Source organism: Neolamprologus multifasciatus, chromosome 20, assembly GCF_963576455.1.
Source record: "Neolamprologus multifasciatus chromosome 20, fNeoMul1.2, whole genome shotgun sequence".
Lineage (NCBI taxonomy): Eukaryota > Metazoa > Chordata > Actinopteri > Cichliformes > Cichlidae > Neolamprologus > Neolamprologus multifasciatus.
Genome location: NC_140458.1, coordinates 19,052,735 through 19,078,684, shown reverse-complemented (window position 1 = coordinate 19,078,684; position 25,950 = coordinate 19,052,735). Strand labels below are relative to the sequence as shown.

General features: G+C 36.7%; 2 protein-coding genes across 6 annotated transcripts in view; both read right to left on the bottom strand.

The window, feature by feature from the left end:
* LOC146494810 (voltage-gated potassium channel subunit beta-2-like) overlaps positions 1–25,950 on the bottom strand; it is a 148,096-nt gene that overhangs the window by 66,668 nt on the left and 55,478 nt on the right. The window lies entirely within an intron of this gene.
* Positions 19,612–24,585, bottom strand: LOC146494811 (uncharacterized). Its single transcript, XM_085145100.1, has 2 exons — positions 19,844–24,585; positions 19,612–19,811 (listed from the first exon to the last, which is right to left on the bottom strand). The coding sequence occupies exon 1, from the start codon at positions 23,673–23,675 to the stop codon at positions 23,184–23,186; it is 492 nt and encodes a 163-aa protein (XP_085001226.1). The 5' UTR covers positions 23,676–24,585; the 3' UTR covers positions 19,612–19,811; positions 19,844–23,183.

Sequence of the window (25,950 nt, the reverse complement as noted above, 5' to 3'; positions counted from 1 at the left end):
ACGAGAGAAGAAACGGCAGACCTCAGATATGATTGGCTGGCTGGGAAGCCGTGCAGGCCCTGATATGTAAATTTCAGGGCTAAGTGTCTCAGTCCTCACAGAGGATTGGCTGCCTGGGGACCTGGCAGTAATATATAGAAATAGTATGATTAAGCAGAAATACTATAAAAAGCAGAAATACTATAATTTTACAGAAATACTATAATTTAGCACAAATACTATATTGTCACGGGGGTGTGGGGAAGGAGGACCCAGGCGCAGTGCTCTGTGTATAAACAGTGCGTTTATTTACAGTGTGTGGAAATAACAACAAATTCCCGTGCTTTCCCCAGACTCCCGTGTTGTGTCTTCTCCCACTGTTTGTGCTCTCCGCTCCCGTGTCTCAGCACTCCCCGTGCTGGCTGCTGTCTGGCACTCCACCCCTCTCCTCTGGACACAATAGAAGCAGCCGTCAGGACACACACAATCGCGGGCATATACACACACACTAACCAAGCACAACTGGATGACTGACGTGGAGTCTCACGCAATGATCCCGCGTCGGTGGGAGCTCCAAGACTCTCTTAAGTAGCCAGAACCAAAACAAGCAAAAACAACAAACAACAAACCCTCCCAGGTCACAGTCCCAAAGTCAGACCGCGCATCCCGCAGCGGCGCATCCCGCTCGCCGATCTCCCCCGGCTGCGGCGCGGGCTCCTCCCGCTCGCCGAGGTCCCCCGGCTGCGGCGCGGGCTCCACTCGCTCGCCGAGCTCCGGCGCGGGCTCCACCTGCTCGCCGAGCTCCGGCGCGGGCTCCACCTGCTCGCCGAGCAGCGGCGCTGGCTTCTCCTGCTCGCCGAGCAGCGGCGCGGGCTCCTTTGGCAGCGGCGCTGGCTTCTCCTGCTCGCCGGGCAGCGGCGCTGGCTCCACCGGCTCGCTGAGCTCCTCCGGCAGCAGCGCTGGCTCCACCGGCTCGCTGAGCTCCTCCGGCAGTGGCGCTGGCTCCACCGGCTCGCCGAGCAACTGCTCGGGCATGCGAGCTCCACTGGCTCGCCGAGCTTCTGCTCGGGCAGTGCGAGCTCCACCGGCTCGCCGAGCTCCTGCTCGGGCAGTGCGAGCTCCTCCTGCTCGCCGAGCTCCTGCTCGGGCAGTGCGAGCTCCTCCGGCTCGCCAAGCTCCTGCTCGGGCAGGGCAGGTCCGGGTGGCGACGTAGCAGCCGGTGAAGAAGATGGCAGAAGGGTGACTGCAGGCGGATGAGATGACGGCGGTGCCACAGCTGCAGATGTTGAAGCAGCGAGTGGTGTGGAGACCTCTGACCGAGGTGATGTTACCTGCGCTGTCGGCTCGTCCACTGCAGACACAAAACCAGATGGGGAGGGAAATGGAAAATTGTCCGTACTACTCACCACAGCCGACTCTTGAGAAGTTCGTGGATTAGGCTGCGGTGAGGAAAGCCAGTGGAGCGAACGTCGTTTCCGTGTAGACGTCGGGGCCGGCATCTCAGGCTGTGAATCCACCAGCGGTCCGGGCCGGTGAGCAGCCTGAGGAGGAGAGTGGAGGTGGAGGGTGGAAAGCAGGAAGTCCAGGACAACTGGATTGAGGGAGTCCACCAGCCAGGGGAATTTAACAAGTGTCTCCACATATGTACAAGCATAGAGCAAACGGGGAAGCAACACCAAAAATATATAGTAATACATATAACTAGTCCATAACTGCTCAGGGATCCTGGGTTGCTCAGACCCAGAACCCTGACATATATTAAGCACAAATCCTATAAAAAGCAGAAATACTATAATTTAGCAGAAATACTATATTAAGCACAAATCCTATATTAAGCACAATTCGTATAAAAAGCAGAAATACTATAAAAAGCAGAAATACTATAATTTAGCAGAAACACTATAAAAAGCAGAAATAGTATAATGTAGCAGAAATACTATAATTTAGCAGAAATACTATATTAAGCACAAATCCTATATTAAGCACAATTCGTATAAAAAGCAGAAATACTATAAAAAGCAGAAATACTATAATTTAGCAGAAACACTATAAAAAGCAGAAATAGTATAATGTAGCAGAAATACTATAATTTAGCAGAAATACTATATTAACCAGAAATACTATAAAAAGCAGAAATACCTTAAAAAGCAGAAATACTATAATTTAGCAGAAATACTATATTAAGCACAAATCCTATATTAAGCACAATTCGTATAAAAAGCAGAAATACTATAAAAAGCAGAAATACTATAATTTAGCAGAAACACTATAAAAAGCAGAAATAGTATAATGTAGCAGAAATACTATAATTAAGCAGAAATACTATATTAAGCACAAATACTATAAAAAGCAGAACTACTATATTAAGCACAAATCCTATAAAAAGCAGAAATACTATCATTTAGCAGAAATACTATAAAAAGCAGAAATACTATCATTTAGAAATACTATAACACACACAGAAAGAGAGAGAAGCCAGTTTTTAGGTCAGTCAAGCAGCCTGGGAGCTGCTGAATTTGAATCCACCAATCAGAGAGGCTGTGTACTTTTTTCCCGCCAAAACAGGTGCAGCCGTTTTTACACACGCAGCAGAGAGGCAGGATTTTTGCAGTCTATTTCTCATAGTGAGGACTCACCTCAAACAAATGACCATAATTTCCTAACCGTAGGGGCTAGAACGGTCATTCTTACACCGTTTTGTTCAGAAGAGATGGGGGAATCTTCAAGTGTTGACAATTTATCATTAAAATATGAATTATTAAAGATATTTGACTTCTAATGCACCATAACTGAGTAGAGGCGAAGCAAAAACTGCCTTGACTTGCCCTCAAACAACGCTTTCTAACTCTAAATCTATTTGGAGTATCGATATCATTCTTTCACCGTAAGAGACAGCAGGCTTTGGTGAACAATCATGGAAATTTTCAGGTCTTTGTGGAAATCTATCAAAAAGATATGACGAGAGAAAAAAGTGGCTCATTTCCAGAGTTTGAAATCTGAAGAAATCTGAGCGAAGGACAAATTTCCTACCCTCAAACAAGTCTAACTCATCTCAGAACGGTAATAGGTGAGAAAATAATTCTTGAATTGTGAGCGTCAGGAGTGTCTGAAGATATACTGGGACAAGCCTCATGTCTTAACGTCGCTTCGTTAGGGAGATATGACGATTCGAATATGCCTCTCATTACAGAAATCAAGCGGTGATTTTGAACAAACTCTCCATTGACTTTCTATGGAGAGTTTTCAGACTTTGTGTTGGTCTGAGGAGATTTGCCAAAATTCTATAAATCCCACAACAATGATAGTGACATTTTCTGAAAGCCAGCAAAAATACCTACGTTTTGATGTATAATTTGTGGAAGTTGAGTGAAAATTGAGCAAGTAGCAAGAAGTTGTTCGGACATGAAGAGAAGACTGCGAAACCTTCAGTGCCTCACTTAGAACCAACTGCATAGCAACCATAACAACCCATGTATTTTGTGAAAAATCACAATTTTGCAACTCAAAACTTTAAGAGGGATAAAAATAAAACGGTAAAAGATTTGAAAAAGCTGATTTATACCTGAATAGCCCAATAATTTGAGAACATTTTAAAGTTTGAATGGTTGTTCTAAGTGAAAATATGAGGAAGTAGTTAAGTTTCAAAAACAAGCAAATTTTAGCAGAATTGCGGAAGTTTCCCATTCATTTCAATGGGACAAATTAAAGGAAAAAAGCTTAATATTTTAAAAAGTATAATAGTAAAAATACCAAAAGATATAGCCCGAAAGAGCAAAATAGCAGAATAGTTTAAAATTTGAATGGTGAAAATAGCACAAAAATTGTGGAAGTAGTTCAACGGCGAAAAACGTACGGAAGCAACTAGAATAATAATAATAATAAAGAATAAAGAGAAACAGGAAAACAATAGTGTGGATGCCTTAAAGCATCCACACAACTAGAAAAATTTGCATTTCCTGCGAAAATGCAGTGTGGATGCTTTAAAGCTGAAGCTGTCTGCAAAAACTAGCTGAAAAAGCTGAAAAGTTGCAGAAATTGTAAAAACTTTGCAGAAGCAAAGGAACTTTGCTAAAAAGTAATAACTTAGCAGAACTGCAATATCTTAGAGGAAACATAATACTTGGCAGAAATACAATAGCATAGCAGAACTTGGCAGAAATATTGTAACTTACCAGAAACATGATAACTTCTCAAATATACAAGAATTTAGGAGAAATAGTATAAGATAACAGAAAGAATATATTTAGCCAAAAATACTTAAACATTACAGAAACACTATGATTTAGAAAAATAGTACAACATAGCAGAAATACTGTGATTTACCAGAGACACTGTGATGAACTATGAATATTGTAATTTAAATTAATACTATGTTTTAGCACAAATACTATAATTTGACAGAAATACTATCATTTGGCAGAAATACTATGTTTCAGCACAAATACTCTGGTTTAGCACAAATATTATAACATAGCAGAAATACAATTATATAGCAGAAATGCTATATTTAGAAAGAAAAGTATAATATAGTAGAAATACTATGATTTAGCAGAAATACTGTAATCAGCACATATACTGTAACATGACAGAAATTCCTCCACTTAGTAGTAATACTATAACATAACACAAATGTTATGATTTGGCACAAAAACCATGATTTGGCAAAAATACTATGATTGAGCAGAAATACTATGATTGAGCAGAAGTACTAAGATGTAGTAAAAGTACTTTGATTTAACAGAAATACAATTATGGAGGAGTAATACTTTAAAATGGGAGAAATATTGATACACACACACATACACAGAGCCTAAAGGGAACAGTATTTGTGCCATGGAGTGTTAACAAGAATGTGAGGTCCATATTAGAAAAGCTGGTAAAATGATAAAAGTTTGCAGAATTGTAATAAATGATGAATATGAATTACTGGTCTGTGATAGTGTATTAATTTGTAGGGAGAAAAACATGTTGACCAAGGTTGAATCGAACCCACGACCTTTGGCTTGCAGACCCGTGTCATTACCAACTGCGCCACTGGGAAAGAGAGCAAGCCCCTGGAAAACAGGGTGATGAGCAGTCAGAATTAGATCGCGGTGAGAGGCGAAAAACGCCAGTTTTTGGAGTTACAAAACGTTGTGTAACTCAAAAACTAGGTGTACTAGAAGCATAATTCTTGTACTGGGTGAATCAGCGGACTTTGATGTACTTTGACTGCGATTTTCATTGCTCTTTGTACAACCGTCGCTGAGATATGACGAGAGAAGAAACGGCAGACCTCAGATATGATTGGCTGGCTGGGAAGCCGTGCAGGCCCTGATTTGTAAATTTCAATGAGTCAGTCCTCACAGAGGATTGGCTGCCTGGGGACCTGGCAGTAATATATAGAAATAGTATGATTAAGCATAATACTGATAATTTAGTAGAAATACTATAAGTTTTAGCACAAATACTATAATAGCAGAAATACTATAATTTAGCAGAAATACTATAATTAAGCAGAAATACTATAAAAAGCAGAAATACTATAATTTAGCAGAAATACTATTATTTAGCACAAATACTATAAAAAGTAGAAATACTATAATTTAGCAGAAATACTATATTAAGCAGAAATACTATAAAAAGCAGAAATACTATAATTTAGCAGAAATACTATTATTTAGCAGAAATACTATAATTTAGCAGAAATACTATAATTAAGCACAAATCCTATATTAAGCACAAATCCTATAAAAAGCAGAAATACTATAATTTAGCAGAAATACTATAATTTAGCAGAAATACTATATTAAGCAGAAATACTATAAAAAGCAGAAATACTATGATTTAGCATAAATACTATATTAAGCAGAAATACTATAAAAAGCAGAAATACTATAAAAAGCACAAATCCTATTAAAAGCAGAAATACTATATTAAGCTCAAATACTATAAAGAGCAGAAATACTATAATTTAGCAGAAATACTATATTAAGCACAAATTCTATAAAAAGCAGAAATCCTATAAAAAGCAAAAATCCTATAGAAAGCAGAAATACTATAATTTAGCAGAAATACTATGATTGAGCAGAAGTACTAAGATGTAGTAAAAGTACTTTGATTTAACCGAAATACAATTATGGAGGAGTAATACTTTAAAATGGGAGAAATATTGATACACACACACATACACAGAGCCTAAAGGGAACAGTATTTGTCACAAATATTATATTAAGCACAAATCCTATAAAAACCAGTAATACTATATTAAGCTCAAATACTATAGAAAGCAGAAATACTATATTAAGCACAAAATCCTATTACAACCAGAAATACATATAGCATACATATAAAAGCAGAAATACTATATTTAGCAGAAATACTATATTAGCACAAATCCTATATTAAGCACAATTCGTATAAAAAGCAGAAATACTATAAAAAGCAGAAATACTATAATTTAGCAGAAACACTATAAAAAGCAGAAATAGTATAATGTAGCAGAAATACTATAATTAAGCAGAAATACTATATTAAGCACAAATACTATAAAAAAGCAGAACTACTATATTAAGCACAAATCCTATAAAAAGCAGAAATACTATCATTTAGCAGAAATACTATAAAAAGCAGAAATACTATCATTTAGAAATACTATAACACACACAGAAAGAGAGAGAAGCCAGTTTTTAGGTCAGTCAAGCAGCCTGGGAGCTGCTAAATTTGAATCCACCAATCAGAGAGGCTGTGTACTTTTTTCCCGCCAAAACAGGTGCAGCCGTTTTTACACACGCAGCAGAGAGGCAGGATTTTTGCAGTCTATTTCTCATAGTGAGGACTACCCTCCAAACAAATGGCCATAATTTCCTAACCGTAGGGGCTAGAACGGTCATTCTTACACCGTTTTGTTCAGAAGAGATGGGGGAATCTTCAAGTGTTGACAATTTATCATTAAAATATGAATTATTAAAGATATTTGACTTCTAATGCACCATAACTGAGTAGAGGCGAAGCGAAAACTGCCTTGACTTGCCCTCAAACAACGCTTTCTAACTCTAAATCTATTTGGAGTATCGATATCATTCTTTCACCGTAAGAGACAGCAGGCTTTGGTGAACAGTCCATGGAAATTTTCAGGTCTTTGTGGAAATCTATCAAAAAGATATGACGAGAGAAAAAAGTGGCTCATTTCCAGAGTTTGAAATCTGAAGAAATCTGAGCGAAGGACGAATTTCCTACCCTCAAACAAGTCTAACTCATGCTCAGAATGGTAATAGGTGAGAAAATAATTCTTGAATTGTGAGCGTCAGGAGTGTCTGAAGATATACTGGGACAAGCCTCATGTCTTAACTTCGCTCCGTTAAGGAGATATGACGATTCGAATATGCCTCTCATTACAGAAATCAAGCGGTGATTTTGAACAAACTCTCCATTGACTTTCTATGGAGAGTTTTGAGACTTTGTGTTGGTCTGAGGAGATTTGCCAAAATTCTATAAATCCCACAACAATGATAGTGACATTTTCTGAAAGCCAGCAAAAATACCTACGTTTTGATGTATAATTTGTGGAAGTTGAGTGAAAATTGAGCAAGTAGCAAGAAGTTGTTCGGACATGAAGAGAAGACTGCGAAACCTTCAGTGCCTCACTTAGAACCAACTGCATAGCAACCATAACAACCCATGTATTTTGTGAAAAATCACAATTTGCAACTCAAAACTTAAGAGGGATAAAGATAAAACGGTAAAAGATATTGAAAAAGCTGAATTATACATGAATAGCCCAATAATTTGTGAACATTTTAAAGTTTGAATGGTTGTTCTAAGTGAAAATATGAGGAAGTAGTTAAGTTTCAAAAACAAGCAAATTTTAGCAGAATTGCGGAAGTTTCCCATTCATTTCAATGGGACAAATTAAAGGAAAAAAGCTTAATATTTTAAAAAGTATAATAGTTAAAAATACCAAAAGATATAGCACACATTAGCAGAAATAGCAGAATAGTTTAAAATTTGAATGGTGAAAATAGCACAAAAATTGTGGAAGTAGTTCAACGGCAAAAAACGTACGGAACGCAACTAGAATAATAATAATAAAGAATAAAGAGAAACAGGAAAACAATAGTGTGGATGCCTTAAAGCATCCACACAATAACTAGAAAAATTTGCATTTCCTGCGAAAATGCAGTGTGGATGCTTTAAAGCTGAAGCTGTCTGCAAAAACTAGCTGAAAAAGCTGAAAAGTTGCAGAAATTGTAAAAACTTTGCAGAAGCAAAGGAACTTTGCTAAAAAGTAATAACTTAGCAGAACTGCAATATCTTAGAGGAAACATAATACTTGGCAGAAATACAATAGCATAGCAGAACTTGGCAGAAATATTGTAACTTAGCAGAAACATGATAACTTCTCAAATATACAAGAATTTAGGAGAAATAGTATAAGATAACAGAAAGAATATATTTAGCCAAAAATACTTAAACATTACGGAAACACTATGATTTAGAAAAATAGTACAACATAGCAGAAATACTGTGATTTACCAGAGACACTGTGATGAACTATGAATATTGTAATTTTAAATGAATACTATGTTTTAGCACAAATACTATAATTTGACAGAAATACTATCATTTGGCAGAAATACTATGTTTCAGCACAAATACTCTGGTTTAACACAAATATTATAACATAGCAGAAATACAATTATATAGCAGAAATGCTATATTTAGAAAGAGAAATATAATATAGAAATACTGTAATCAGCACATATACTGTAACATGACAGAAATTCCTCCACTTAGTAGTAATACTATAACATAACACAAATGTTGTGATTTGGCACAAAAACCATGATTTGGCAAAAATACTATGATTCAGCAGAAATACTATGATTGAGCACAAATACTATGATTGAGCAGAAGTACTAAGATGTAGTAAAAGTTCTTTGATTTAACAGAAATACAATTATGGTGGAGTAATACTTTAAAATGGGAGAAATATTGATACACACACACACATACACAGAGCCTAAAGGGAACAGTATTTGTGCCATGGAGTGTTAACAAGAATGTGAGGTCCATATTAGAAAAGCTGGTAAAATGATAAAAGTTTGCAGAATTGTAATAAATGATGAATATGAATTACTGGTCTGTGATAGTGTATTAATTTGTAGGGAAAAAAACATGTTGACCAAGGTGGGATTGAACCAACGACCTTTGGCTTGCAGACCCATGTCACTACCAACTGCGCCACTGGGGAAGAGAGCAGGCGCCTGGAAAACAGGGTCATGAGCAGTCAGAATTAGATCGCGGTGAGAGGCGAAAAACGCCGTTTTTTGGAGTTACAAAACGTCATGTAACTCAAAAACTAGGTGGACTAGAAGCATAATTCTTGTACTGGGTGAATCAGCGGACTTTGGTGTACTTTGACTGCGATTTTCATTGCTCTTTGTACAACCGTCGCTGAGATATGACGAGAGAAGAAACGGCAGACCTCAGATATGATTGGCTGTCTGGGAAGCCGTGCAGGCTCTGATTTGTAAATTTGAATGTCTCAGTCCTCACAGAGGATTGGCTGCCTGGGGACCTGGCAGTAATATATAGATATAGTATGATTAACCATAAATACTACATTTAGTAGAAATACTATATTAAGCACAAATACTATATCAAGCACAAATACTATAAAAAGCAGAAATACTATAATGTAGCAGAAATACTATAATTTAGCAGAAATACTATATAAAGCAGAAATACTATAATTAAGCAGAAATACTGTATTAAGCACAAATACTATAAAAGCAGAAATACTATATTAGCACAAAATCCTATAAAAGCAGAAACACTATATTAAGCAAAAATACTACAAAAGCAGAAATACTATGAAGTAGCAGAAACACTATAATTTAGCAGAAATACTATATTCAGCAGAAATACTATAATTTAGCAGAAATATTATATTAAGAACAAATACTATAAAAAGCAGAAATACTATATTAAGCAGAAATACTATAAAAAGCAGAAATGCTAGAATTGAGCACAAATCCTATAAAAAGCAGAAATACTATAATTTAGCAGAAATACTATAATTTAGCACAAATCCTATAAAAAGCAGAAATACTATAATTTAGAAATACTATAACACAACACAGAAAGAGAGAGAAGCAAGTTTTTAGGTCAGTCAAGCAGCCTGGGAGCTGCTAAATTTGAATCCACCAATCAGAGAGGCTGTGTACTTTTCCCCGCCAAAACAGGTGCAGCCGTTTTTACACATGCAGCAGAGAGACAGGATTTTTGCAGGCCCCAATATGCAAATTTGAATGCCTGAGCCCTCAGATATGATTGGCTGGCTTACAAGCCGTGAAGGCCCCAATATGCAAATTTGAATGCCTGAGCCCTCAGATATGATTGGCTGGCTTACAAGCCGTGAAGGCCCCAATATGCAAATTTGAATGCCTGAGCCCTCAGATACGATTGGCTGGCTGGGAAGCCGTGAAGGCTCTGATTTGTAAATTTGAATGTATGTCCTCAGAGAGGATTGGCTGCCTGGGGACCTGGCAGTAATATATAGAAATAGTATAATTAAGCATAAATACTACATTTAGTAGAAATACTATGTTTTAGCACAAATACTATAAAAAGCAGAAATACTATAATTTAGCAGAAATACTATATTAAGCAGAAATACTATAATTTAGCAGAAATACTATAATTTAGCAGAAATACTATAAAAAGCAGAAATACTATAATTAAGCAGAAATACTATATTAAGCACAAATACTATATTAAGCACAAATCCTATAAAAAGCAGAAACACTATAATTTAGCAGAAATACTATATTAAGCACAAATACTGTAAAAAGCAGAAATACTATATTAAGCACAAATCATATAAAAAGCAGAAATCCTATAAAAAGCAGAAATACTATAATTTAGCAGAAATACTATAATTTAGCAGAAATACTATAAAAAGCAGAAATACTATAATTTAGAAATACTATAACACAACACAGAAAGAGAGAGAAGCAAGCTTTTAGGTCAGTCAAGCAGCCTGGGAGCTGCTAAATTTGAATCCACCAATCAGAGAGGCTGTGTACTTTTCCCCGCCAAAACAGGTGCAGCCGTTTTTACACATGCAGCAGAGAGACAGGATTTTTGCAGGCCCCAATATGCAAATTTGAATGCCTGAGCCCTCAGATATGATTGGCTGGCTGGGAAGCCATGCAGGCTCTGATTTGTGAATTTGAATGTCTCAGTCCTCACAGAGGATTGGCTGCCTGGGGACCTGGCAGTAATATATAGAAATAGTATGATTAAGCATAAATACTACATTTAGTAGAAATACTATGTTTTAGCACAAATACTATAAAAAGCAGAAATATTATATTAAGCAGAAATACTATATTTTAGCAGAAATACTATATTAAGCACAAATACTATAATTTAGCAGAAATACTATAATTAAGCAGAAATACTATAATTTAGCAGAAATACTATATTAAGCAGAAATACTATAATAAGCAGAAATACTATAATTTAGCAGAAATACTATATTAAGCACAAATACTATATTAAGCAGAAATACTATATTTTGCAGAAATACTATAAAAAGCAGAAATACTATAATAATGCAGCAAATACTAGGTAATTTAGCAGAAATATTATAAAAAGCAGAAATACTACATTAGAACACACACACTACACACACACACACACAGAAAGAGAGAGAAGCAAGCTTTTTAGGTCAGTCAAGCAGCCTGGGAGCTGCTGAATTTGAATCCACCAATCAGAGAGGCTGTGTACTTTTTCCCGCCAAAACAGGTGCAGCCGTTTTTTACACAGGCAGCAGAGAGCAGGATTTTTGCAGTCTATTTCTCATAGTGAGGACTACCCTCAAACAAATGGCCATAATTTCCTAACCGTAGGGGCTAGAACGGTCATTCTTACACCGTTTTGTTCAGAAGAGATGGGGGAATCTTCAAGTGTTGACAATTTATCATTAAAATATGAATTATTAAAGATATTTGACTTGTAATGCACCATAACTGAGTAGAGGCGAAGCGAAAAACTGCCTTGACTTGCCCTCAAACAACGCTTTCTAACTCTAAATCTATTTGGAGTATCGATATCATTCTTTCACCGTAAGAGACAGCAGGCTTTGGTGAACAGTCATGGAAATTTTCAGGTCTCTTGTGGAAATCCTATCAAAAAGATATGACGAGAGAAAAAAGTGGCTCATTTCCAGAGTTTGAAATCTGAAGAAATCTGAGCGAAGGACGAATTTCCTACCCTCAAACAACGTCTAACTTCATGCTCAGAACTGGTAATAGGTGAGAAAATAATTCTTGAATTGTGAGCGTCAGGAGTGTCTGAAGATATACTGGGACAAGCCTCATGTTTTAACTTTGCTTCGTTAAGGAGATATGACGATTCGAATATGCCTCTCATTACAGAAATCAAGCGGTGATTTTGAACAAACTCTCCATTGACTTTCTATGGAGAGTTTTGAGACTTTGTGTTGGTCTGAGGAGATTTGCCAAAATTCTATAAATCCCACAACAATGATAGTGACATTTTCTGAAAGCCAGCAAAAATACCTACGTTTTGATGTATAATTTGTGGAAGTTGAGTGAAAATTGAGCAAGTAGCAAGAAGTTGTTCGGACATGAAGAGAAGACTGCGAAACCTTACAGTGCCTCACTTAGAACCAACTGCATAGCAACCATAACAACCCATGTATTTTGTGAAAAATCACAATTTTGCAACTCAAAACTTTAAGAGGGATAAAGATAAAACGGTAAAAGATTTGAAAAAGCTGAATTATACATGAATAGCCCAATAATTTGTGAACATTTTAAAGTTTGAATGGTTGTTCTAAGTGAAAGTATGAGGAAGTAGTTAAGTTTCAAAAACAAGCAAATTTTAGCAGAATTGCGGAAGTTTCCCATTCATTTCAATGGGACAAATTAAAGGAAAAAAGCTTAATATTTTAAAAAGTATAATAGTTAAAAATACCAAAAGATATAGCACGACATTAGCAGAAATAGCAGAATAGTTTAAAATTTGAATGGTGAAAATAGCACAAAAATTGTGGAAGTAGTTCAACGGCAAAAAACGTACGGAACGCAACTAGAATAATAATAATAAAGAATAAAGAGAAACAGGAAAACAATAGTGTGGATGCCTTAAAGCATCCACACAATAACTAGAAAAATTTGCATTTCCTGCGAAAATGCAGTGTGGATGCTTTAAAGCTGAAGCTGTCTGCAAAAACTAGCTGAAAAAGCTGAAAAGTTGCAGAAATTGTAAAAACTTTGCAGAAGCAAATGAACTTTGCTAAAAAGTAATAACTTAGCAGAACTGCAATATCTTAGAGGAAACATAATACTTGGCAGAAATACAATAGCATAGCAGAACTTGGCAGAAATATTGTAACTTACCAGAAACATGATAACTTCTCAAATATACAAGAATTTAGGAGAAATAGTATAAGATAACAGAAAGAATATATTTAGCCAAAAATACTTAAACATTACAGAAACACTATGATTTAGAAAAATAGTACAACATAGCAGAAATACTGTGATTTACCAGAGACACTGTGATGAACTATGAATATTGTAATTTTAAATTAATACTATGTTTTAGCACAAATACTATAATTTGACAGAAATACTATCATTTGGCAGAAATACTATGTTTCAGCACAAATACTCTGGTTTAGCACAAATATTATAACATAGCAGAAATACAATTATATAGCAGAAATGCTATATTTAGAAAGAAAAATATAATATAGTAGAAATACTATGATTTAGCAGAAATACTGTAATCAGCACATATACTGTAACATGACAGAAATTCCTCCACTTAGTAGTAATACTATAACATAACACAAATGTTATGATTTGGCACAAAAACCATGATTTGGCAAAAATACTATGATTTAGCAGAAATACTATGATTGAGCAGAAGTACTAAGATGTAGTAAAAGTACTTTGATTTAACAGAAATACAATTATGGAGGAGTAATACTTTAAAATGGGAGAAATATTGATACACACACACATACACAGAGCCTAAAGGGAACAGTATTTGTGCCATGGAGTGTTAACAAGAATGTGAGGTCCATATTAGAAAAGCTGGTAAAATGATAAAAGTTTGCAGAATTGTAATAAATGATGAATATGAATTACTGGTCTGTGATAGTGTATTAATTTGTAGGGAAAAAACATGTTGACCAAGGTGGAATCGAACCAACGACCTTTGGGTTGAAGACCCGTGTCACTACCAACTGCGCCACTGGGAAAGAGAGCTGGCGCCTGGAAAACAGGGTGATGAGCAGTCAGAATTAGATCGCGGTGAGAGGCGAAAAACGCCGTTTTTTGGAGTTACAAAACGTCGTGTAACTCAAAAACTAGGTGGACTAGAAACATAATTCTTGTACTGGGTGAATCAGCGGACTTTGGTGTACTTTGACTGCGATTTTCATTGCTCTTTGTACAACCGTCGCTGAGACATGACAAGAGAAGAAACGGCAGACCTCAGATATGATTGGCTGGCTTACAAGCCGTGAAGGCCCCAATATGCAAATTTGAATGCCTGAGCCCTCAGATATGATTGGCTGGCTGGGAAGCCGTGAAGGCTCTGATTTGTAAATTTGAATGTCTGTCCTCAGAGAGGATTGGCTGCCTGGGGACCTGGCAGTAATATATAGAAATAGTATAATTAAGCATAAATACTACATTTAGTAGAAATACTATGTTTTAGCACAAATACTATAAAAAGCAGAAATACTATAATTTAGCAGAAATACTATATTAAGCAGAAATACTATAATTTAGCAGAAATACTATAAAAAGCAGAAATACTATAATTAAGCAGAAATACTATATTAAGCACAAATACTATATTAAGCACAAATCCTATAAAAAGCAGAAACACTATAATTTAGCAGAAATACTATATTAAGCACAAATACTATAAAAAGCAGAAATACTATATTAAGCATAAATACTATAAAAAGCAGAAATACTGTACTATGATTTGGTAGAAAAAACTATAATTAATCAGAAATACTATATTTTGCAGAAATACTATATTAAGCACAAATCCTATAAAAGGCAGAAAGCTCAAATATTATAAAAAGCAGAAATACTATAAAAAGCAGAAATGCTAGAATTGAGCACAAATCATATAAAAAGCAGAAATACTATATTTTGCAGAAATACTATATTAAGCACAAATCCTATAAAAGGCAGAAATACTATAATTTAGCAGAAATACTATAATTTAGCAGAAATACTATAAAAAGCAGAAATACTACATTTTAGAAATACTATAACACAACACAGAAAGAGAGAGAAGCAAGCTTTTAGGTCAGTCAAGCAGCCTGGGAGCTGCTAAATTTGAATCCACCAATCAGAGAGGCTGTGTACTTTTCCCCGCCAAAACAGGTGCAGCCGTTTTACACATGCAGCAGAGAGACAGGATTTTTGCAGGCCCCAATATGCAAATTTGAATGCCTGAGCCCTCAGATATGATTGGCTGGCTGGGAAGCCATGCAGGCTCTGATTTGTGAATTTGAATGTCTCAGTCCTCACAGAGGATTGGCTGCCTGGGGACCTGGCAGTAATATATGGAAATAGTATGATTAAGCATAAATACTACATTTAGTAGAAATACTATGTTTTAGCACAAATACTATAAAAAGCAGAAATATTATATTAAGCAGAAATACTATATTTTAGCAGAAATACTATATTAAGCACAAATACTATAATTTAGCAGAAATACTATAATTTAGCAGAAATACTATATTAAGCACAAATCCTATTAAAAGCAGAAATACTATATTAAGCTCAAATACTATAAAAAGCAGAAATATTATAAAAAGCAGAAATACTATAATTTAGCAGAAATACTATAAAAAGCAGAAATACTATAATTTAGAAATACTATAACACACACAGAAAGAGAGAGAAGCAAGCTTTTAGGTCAGTCAAGCAGCCTGGGAGCTGCTGAATTTGAATCCACCAATCAGAGAGGCTGTGTACTTTTTCCCGCCAAAACAGGTGCAGCCGTTTTTACACAGGCAGCAGAGAGCAGGATTTTTGCAGTCTATTTCTCATAGTGAGGACTACCCTCCAAACAAATGGCCATAATTTCCTAACCGTAGGGGCTAGAACGGTCATTCTTACACCGTTTTGTTCAGAAGAGATGGGGGAATCTTCAAGTGTTGACAATTTATCATTAAAATATGAATTATTAAAGATATTTGACTTCTAATGCACCATAACTGAGTAGAGGCGAAGCAAAAAACTGCCTTGACTTGCCCTCAAACAACGCTTTCTAACTCTAAATCTATTTGGAGTATCGATATCATTCTTTCACCGTAAGAGACAGCAGGCTTTAGGTGAACAACCATGGAAATTTTCAGGTCTTTGTGGAAATCTATCAAAAAGATATGACGAGAGAAAAAAGTGGCTCATTTCCAGAGTTTGAAATCTGAAGAAATCTGAGCGAAGGACAAATTTCCTACCCTCAAACAAGTCTAACTCATCTCAGAACGGTAATAGGTGAGAAAATAATTCTTGAATTGTGAGCGTCAGGAGTGTCTGAAGATATACTGGGACAAGCCTCATGTCTTAACGTCGCTTCGTTAGGGAGATATGACGATTCGAATATGCCTCTCATTACAGAAATCAAGCGGTGATTTTGAACAAACTCTCCATTGACTTTCTATGGAGAGTTTTGAGACTTTGTGTTGGTCTGAGGAGATTTGCCAAAATTCTATAAATCCCACAACAATGATAATGACATTTTCTGAAAGCCAGCAAAAATACCTACGTTTTGATGTATAATTTGTGGAAGTTGAGTGAAAATTGAGCAAGTAGCAAGAAGTTGTTCGGACATGAAGAGAAGACTGCGAAACCTTCAGTGCCTCACTTAGAACCAACTGCATAGCAACCATAACAACCCATGTATTTTGTGAAAAATCACAATTTTGCAACTCAACACTTTAAGGGGTATAAAAATAAAACGGTAAAAGATTTGAAAAAGCTGATTTATACCTGAATAGCCCAATAATTTGAGAACATTTTAAAGTTTGAATGGTTGTTCTAAGTGAAAATATGAGGAAGTAGTTAAGTTTCAAAAACAAGCAAATTTTAGCAGAATTGCGGAAGTTTCCCATTCATTTCAATGGGACAAATTAAAGGAAAAAAGCTTAATATTTTAAAAAGTATAATAGTTAAAAATACCAAAAGATATAGCACACATTAGCAGAAATAGCAGAATAGTTTAAAATTTGAATGGTGAAAATAGCACAAAAATTGTGGAAGTAGTTCAACGGCAAAAAACGTACGGAACGCAACTAGAATAATAATAACTAGAAAAATTTGCATTTCCTGCGAAAATGCAGTGTGGATGCTTTAAAGCTGAAGCTGTCTGCAAAAACTAGCTGAAAAAGCTGAAAAGTTGAAGAAATTATAAAAACTTTGCAGAAGCAAAGGAACTTTACTAAAAAGTAATAACTTAGCAGAACTGCAATATCTTAGAGGAAACATAATACTTGGCAGAAATACAATAGCATAGTAGAACTTGGCAGAAATATTGTAACTTACCAGAAACATGATAACTTCTCAAATATACAAGAATTTAGGAGAAATAGTATAAGATAACAGAAAGAATATATTTAGCCAAAAATACTTAAACATTACAGAAACACTATGATTTAGAAAAATAGTACAACATAGCAGAAATACTGTGATTTACCAGAGACACTGTGATGAACTATGAATATTGTAATTTTAAATTAATACTATGTTTTAGCACAAATACTATAAAAAGCAGAAATACTATAAAAAGTAGAAATACTATAAAAAGTAGAAATACTATAATTTAGCACAAATACTATATTAAGCAGAAATACTATAATTTAGCAGAAATACTACAAAAAGCAGAAATACTGTAATTTAGCAGAAATAGTATATTAAGCACAAATACTATATTAAGCACAAATCCTATAAAAAGCACAATTACTATAATTTAGCACAAATCCTATAAAAAGTGGAAATACTATAAAAAGCACAAATACTATAATTTGACAGAAATACTATCATTTGGCAGAAATACTATGTTTCAGCAGAAATACTCTGGTTTAGCACAAATATTATAACATAGCAGAAATACAATTATATAGCAGAAATGCTATATTTAGAAAGAAAAATATGATATAGTAGAAATAATATGATTTAGCAGAAATACTGTAATCAGCACATATACTGTAACATGACAGAAATTCCTCCACTTAGTAGTAATACTATAACATAACACAAATTTTATGATTTGGCACAAAAACCATGATTTGGCAAAAATACTATGATTGAGCAGAAGTACTATGATTGAGCAGAAGTACTAAGATGTAGTAAAAGTACTTTGATTTAACAGAAATACAATTATGGAGGACTAGTACTTTAAAATGGGAGAAATATTGATACACACACACATACACAGAGCCTAAAGGGAACAGTATTTGTGTCATGGAGTGTTAACAAGAATGTGAGGTCCATATTAGAAAAGCTGGTAAAATGATAAAAGTTTGCAGAATTGTAATAAATGATGAATATAAATTACTGGTCTGTGATAGTGTATTAATTTGTAGGGAGAAAAACATGTTGATCAAGGTGGAATCGAACCCACGACCTTTTGGATGAAGACCCGTGTCATTACCAACTGCGCCACTGGGAAAGAGAGTGGGCGCCTGGAAAACAGGGTGATGAGCAGTCAGAATTAGATCGCGGTGCAAGGCGAAAAACGCCGTTTTTTGGAGTTACAAAACGTCGCGTAACTCAAAAACTAGGTGGATTAGAAGCATAATTCTTGTACTGGGTGAATCAGCGGACTTTGGTGTACTTTGACTGCGATTTTCATTGCTCTTTGTACAACCGTCGCGGAGATATGACGAGAGAAGAAACAGCAGACCTCAGATATGATTGGCTGGCTGGGAAGCCGTGCAGGCCCTGATTTGTAAATTTGAATGTCTCAGTTCTCACAGAGGATTGGCTGCCTGGGGACCTGGCAGTAATATATAGAAATAGTATGATAAAGCATAAATACTACATTTAGTAGAAATACTATGTTTTATCACAAATACTATAAAAAGCAGAAATACTTTAATTTAGCAGAAATACTATATTAAGCACAAGTACTATAAAAAGCAGAAATACTATGAAAAGCAGAAATACTATAATTTAGCAGAAATACTATAAAAAGCAGAAATACTATAAAAAGCAGAAATACTATAATTTAGCAGAAATACTATGATTGAGCAGAAGTACTAAGATGTAGTAAAAGTACTTTGATTTAACCGAAATACAATTATGGAGGAGTAATACTTTAAAATGGGAGAAATATTGATACACACACACATACACAGAGCCTAAAGGGAACAGTATTTGTCACAAATATTATATTAAGCACAAATCCTATAAAAACCAGTAATACTATATTAAGCTCAAATACTATAGAAAGCAGAAATACTATATTAAGCACAAATCCTATTACAACCAGAAATACTATACTGAGCTCAAATACTATAAAAAGCAGAAATACTACAATTTAGCAGAAATACTATATTAAGCAGAAATGCTATAAAAAGCAGAAATACTATAATTTAGCAGAAATACTATATTAAGCAGAAATACTATAAAAAGCAGAAATACTATAATTTAGCAGAAATACTATATCAAGCACAAATACTATATTAAGCACAAATCCTATAAAAAGCAGAAATACTATAAAAAGCAGAAATACTATAATATATGCTGCCAAATAAGGGTAAAGTTCTCTATTTCTCACTAAACACACACACACACACACACACACACACACACACACACACACACACACAGAAAGAGAAAGAAGCAAGCTTGTATGTCAGTCAAGTAGCCTGGGAGCTGCTGAATTTGAATCCACCAATCAGAGAGGCTGTGTACTTTTTCCCGCCAAAACAGGTGCAGCCGTTTTTACACAGGCAGCAGAGAGAGGATTTTTGCAGTCTATTTCTCATAGTGAGGACTACCCTCCAAACAAATGGCCATAATTTCCTAACCGTAGGGGCTAGAACGGTCATTCTTACACCGTTTTGTTCAGAAGAGATGGGGGAATCTTCAAGTGTTGACAATTTATCATTAAAATATGAATTATTAAAGATATTTGACTTCTAATGCACCATAACTGAGTAGAGGCGAAGCAAAAACTGCCTTGACTTGCCCTCAAACAACGCTTTCTAACTCTAAATATATTTGGAGTATCGATATCATTCTTTCACCGTAAGAGACAGCAGGCTTTGGTTAACAACCATGGAAATTTTCAGGTCTTTGTGGAAATCTATCAAAAAGATATGACGAGAGAAAAAAGTGGCTCATTTCCAGAGTTTGAAATCTGAAGAAATCTGAGCGAAGGACGAATTTCCTACCCTCAAACAAGTCTAACTCATCTCAGAACGGTAATAGGTGAGAAAATAATTCTTGAATTGTGAGCGTCAGGAGTGTCTGAAGATATACTGGGACAAGCCTTATGTCTTAACGTCGCTTCGTTAGGGAGATATGACGATTCGAATATGCCTCTCATTACAGAAATCAAGCGGTGATTTTGAACAAACTCTCCATTGACTTTCTATGGAGAGTTTTGAGACTTTGTGTTGGTCTGAGGAGATTTGCCAAAATTCTATAAATCCCACAACAATGATAATGACATTTTCTGAAAGCCAGCAAAAATACCTACGTTTTGATGTATAATTTGTGGAAGTTGAGTGAAAATTGAGCAAGTAGCAAGAAGTTGTTCGGACATGAAGAGAAGACTGCGAAACCTTCAGTGCCTCACTTAGAACCAACTGCATAGCAACCATAACAACCCATGTATTTTGTGAAAAATCACAATTTTGCAACTCAACACTTTAAGGGGTATAAAAATAAAACGGTAAAAGATTTGAAAAAGCTGATTTATACCTGAATAGCCCAATAATTTGAGAACATTTTAAAGTTTGAATGGTTGTTCTAAGTGAAAATATGAGGAAGTAGTTAAGTTTCAAAAACAAGCAAATTTTAGCAGAATTGCGGAAGTTTCCCATTCATTTCAATGGGACAAATTAAAGGAAAAAAGCTTAATATTTTAAAAAGTATAATAGTTAAAAATACCAAAAGATATAGCACACATTAGCAGAAATAGCAGAATAGTTTAAAATTTGAATGGTGAAAATAGCACAAAAATTGTGGAAGTAGTTCAACGGCAAAAAACGTACGGAACGCAACTAGAATAATAATAATAAAGAATAAAGAGAAACAGGAAAACAATAGTGTGGATGCCTTAAAGCATCCACACAACTAGAAAAATTTGCATTTCCTGCGAAAATGCAGTGTGGATGCTTTAAAGCTGAAGCTGTCTGCAAAAACTAGCTGAAAAAGCTGAAAAGTTGCAGAAATTGTAAAAACTTTGCAGAAGCAAAGGAACTTTGCTAAAAAGTAATAACTTAGCAGAACTGCAATATCTTAGAGGAAACATAATACTTGGCAGAAATACAATAGCATAGCAGAACTTGGCAGAAATATTGTAACTTACCAGAAACACGATAACTTCTCAAATATACAAGAATTTAGGAGAAATAGTATAAGATAACAGAAAGAATATATTTAGCCAAAAATACTTAAACATTACAGAAACACTATGATTTAGAAAAATAGTACAACATAGCAGAAATACTGTGATTTACCAGAGAAACTGTGATCAAATATGAATATTGTAATTTTAAATTAATACTATGTTTTAGCACAAATACTATAATTTGACAGAAATACTATCATTTGGCAGAAATACTATGTTTCAGCACAAATACTCTGGTTTAGCACAAATATTATAACATAGCAGAAATACAATTATATAGCAGAAATGCTATATTTAGAAAGAGAAATATAATATAGTAGAAATAATATGATTTAGCAGAAATACTGTAATCAGCACATATACTGTAACATGACAGAAATTCCTCCACTTAGTAGTAATACTATAACATAACACAAATGTTATGATTTGGCACAAAAACCATGATTTGGCAAAAATACTATGATTTAGCAGAAATACTATGATTGAGCAGTACTACTACCAGTACTAAGTACTAAGATGTAGTAAAAGTACTTTGATTTAACAGAAATACAATTATGGAGGAGTAATACTTTAAAATGGGAGAAATATTGATACACACACACATACACAGAGCCTAAAGGGAACAGTATTTGTGCCATGGAGTGTTAACAAGAATGTGAGGTCCATATTAGAAAAGCTGGTAAAATCATAAAAAAGTTTGCAGAATTGTAATAAATGATGAATATGAATTACTGGTCTGTGATAGTGTATTAATTTGTAGGGAAAAAAACATGTTGACCAATGTGGGATTGAACCCACGACCTTTTGGTTAAAGACCCGTGTCATTACCAACTGCGCCACTGGGAAAGAGAGCGGGCGCCTGGAAGACAGGGTCATGAGCAGTCAGAATTAGATCGCGGTGAGAGGCGCGCTGAGTTACAAAACGTCGTGTAACTCAAAAACTAGGTGGACTAGAAACATAATTCTTGTACTGGGTCAATCAGCGGACTTTGGTGTACTTTGACTGCGATTTTTATTGCTCTTTGTACAACCGTTGCTGAGATATGACGAGAGAAGAAACGGCAGACCTCAGATATGATTGGCTGGCTGGGAAGCCGTGCAGGCCCTGATATGTAAATTTCAGGGCTAAGTGTCTCAGTCCTCACAGAGGATTGGCTGCCTGGGGACCTGGCAGTAATATATAGAAATAGTATGATTAAGCAGAAATACTATAAAAAGCAGAAATACTATAATTTTACAGAAATACTATAATTTAGCACAAATACTATATTGTCACGGGGGTGTGGGGAAGGAGGACCCAGGCGCAGTGCTCTGTGTATAAACAGTGCGTTTATTTACAGTGTGTGGAAATAACAACAAATTCCCGTGCTTTCCCCAGACTCCCGTGTTGTGTCTTCTCCCACTGTTTGTGCTCTCCGCTCCCGTGTCTCAGCACTCCCCGTGCTGGCTGCTGTCTGGCACTCCACCCCTCTCCTCTGGACACAATAGAAGCAGCCGTCAGGACACATACAATCGCGGGCATATACACACACACTAACCAAGCACAACTGGATGACTGACGTGGAGTCTCACGCAATGATCCCGCGTCGGTGGGAGCTCCAAGACTCTCTTAAGTAGCCAGAACCAAAACAAGCAAAAACAACAAACAACAAACCCTCCCAGGTCACAGTCCCAAAGTCAGACCGCGCATCCCGCAGCGGCGCATCCCGCTCGCCGATCTCCCCCGGCTGCGGCGCGGGCTCCTCCCGCTCGCCGAGGTCCCCCGGCTGCGGCGCGGGCTCCACTCGCTCGCCGAGCTCCGGCGCGGGCTCCACCTGCTCGCCGAGCTCCGGCGCGGGCTCCACCTGCTCGCCGAGCAGCGGCGCTGGCTTCTCCTGCTCGCCGAGCAGCGGCGCGGGCTCCTTTGGCAGCGGCGCTGGCTTCTCCTGCTCGCCGGGCAGCGGCGCTGGCTCCACCGGCTCGCTGAGCTCCTCCGGCAGCAGCGCTGGCTCCACCGGCTCGCTGAGCTCCTCCGGCAGCGGCGCTGGCTCCACCGGCTCGCCGAGCAACTGCTCGGGCATGCGAGCTCCACTGGCTCGCCGAGCTTCTGCTCGGGCAGTGCGAGCTCCACCGGCTCGCCGAGCTCCTGCTCGGGCAGTGCGAGCTCCTCCTGCTCGCCGAGCTCCTGCTCGGGCAGTGCGAGCTCCTCCGGCTCGCCAAGCTCCTGCTCGGGCAGGGCAGGTCCGGGTGGCGACGTAGCAGCCGGTGAAGAAGATGGCAGAAGGGTGACTGCAGGCGGATGAGATGACGGCGGTGCCACAGCTGCAGATGTTGAAGCAGCGAGTGGTGTGGAGACCTCTGACCGAGGTGATGTTACCTGCGCTGTCGGCTCGTCCACTGCAGACACAAAACCAGATGGGGAGGGAAATGGAAAATTGTCCGTACTACTCACCACAGCCGACTCTTGAGAAGTTCGTGGATTAGGCTGCGGTGAGGAAAGCCGGTGGAGCGAACGTCGTTTCCGTGTAGACGTCGGGGCCGGCATCTCAGGCTGTGAATCCACCAGCGGTCCGGGCCGGTGAGCAGCCTGAGGAGGAGAGTGGAGGTGGAGGGTGGAAAGCAGGAAGTCCAGGACAACTGGATTGAGGGAGTCCACCAGCCAGGGGAATTTAACAAGTGTCTCCACATATGTACAAGCATAGAGCAAACGGGGAAGCAACACCAAAAATATATAGTAATACATATAACTAGTCCATAACTGCTCAGGGATCCTGGGTTGCTCAGACCCAGAACCCTGACATATATTAAGCACAAATCCTATAAAAAGCAGAAATACTATAATTTAGCAGAAATACTATATTAAGCACAAATCCTATATTAAGCACAATTCGTATAAAAAGCAGAAATACTATAAAAAGCAGAAATACTATAATTTAGCAGAAACACTATAAAAAGCAGAAATAGTATAATGTAGCAGAAATACTATAATTTAGCAGAAATACTATATTAAGCACAAATCCTATATTAAGCACAATTCGTATAAAAAGCAGAAATACTATAAAAAGCAGAAATACTATAATTTAGCAGAAACACTATAAAAAGCAGAAATAGTATAATGTAGCAGAAATACTATAATTTAGCAGAAATACTATATTAACCAGAAATACTATAAAAAGCAGAAATACCTTAAAAAGCAGAAATACTATAATTTAGCAGAAATACTATATTAAGCACAAATCCTATATTAAGCACAATTCGTATAAAAAGCAGAAATACTATAAAAAGCAGAAATACTATAATTTAGCAGAAACACTATAAAAAGCAGAAATAGTATAATGTAGCAGAAATACTATAATTAAGCAGAAATACTATATTAAGCACAAATACTATAAAAAGCAGAACTACTATATTAAGCACAAATCCTATAAAAAGCAGAAATACTATAATTTAGCAGAAATACTATAAAAAGCAGAAATACTATCATTTAGAAATACTATAACACACACAGAAAGAGAGAGAAGCCAGTTTTTAGGTCAGTCAAGCAGCCTGGGAGCTGCTAAATTTGAATCCACCAATCAGAGAGGCTGTGTACTTTTTTCCCGCCAAAACAGGTGCAGCCGTTTTTACACACGCAGCAGAGAGGCAGGATTTTTGCAGTCTATTTCTCATAGTGAGGACTAAACTCAAACAAATGGCCATAATTTCCTAACCGTAGGGGCTAGAACGATCATTCTTACACCGTTTTGTTCAGCAGAGATGGGGGAATCTTCAAGTGTTGACAATTTATCATTAAAATATGAATTATTAAAGATATTTGACTTCTAATGCACCATAACTGAGTAGAGGCGAAGCAAAAACTGCCTTGACTTGCCCTCAAACAACGCTTTCTAACTCTAAATCTATTTGGAGTATCGATATCATTCTTTCACCGTAAGAGACAGCAGGCTTTGGTGAACAACCATGGAAATTTTCAGGTCTTTGTGGAAATCTATCAAAAAGATATGACGAGAGAAAAAAGTGGCTCATTTCCAGAGTTTGAAATCTGAAGAAATCTGAGCGAAGGACAAATTTCCTACCCTCAAACAAGTCTAACTCATGCTCAGAACGGTAATAGGTGAGAAAATAATTCTTGAATTGTGAGCGTCAGGAGTGTCTGAAGATATACTGGGACAAGCCTCATGTCTTAACGTCGCTTCGTTAGGGAGATATGACGATTCGAATATGCCTCTCATTACAGAAATCAAGCGGTGATTTTGAACAAACTCTCCATTGACTTTCTATGGAGAGTTTTCAGACTTTGTGTTGGTCTGAGGAGATTTGCCAAAATTCTATAAATCCCACAACAATGATAATGAC

Bases quoted from the DNA above. Each gene is read 5' to 3' on its own strand.
- LOC146494811 (XM_085145100.1), bottom strand. From the start codon at position 23,675: ATGCCCGAGCAGTTGCTCGGCGAGCCGGTGGAGCCAGCGCCGCTGCCG.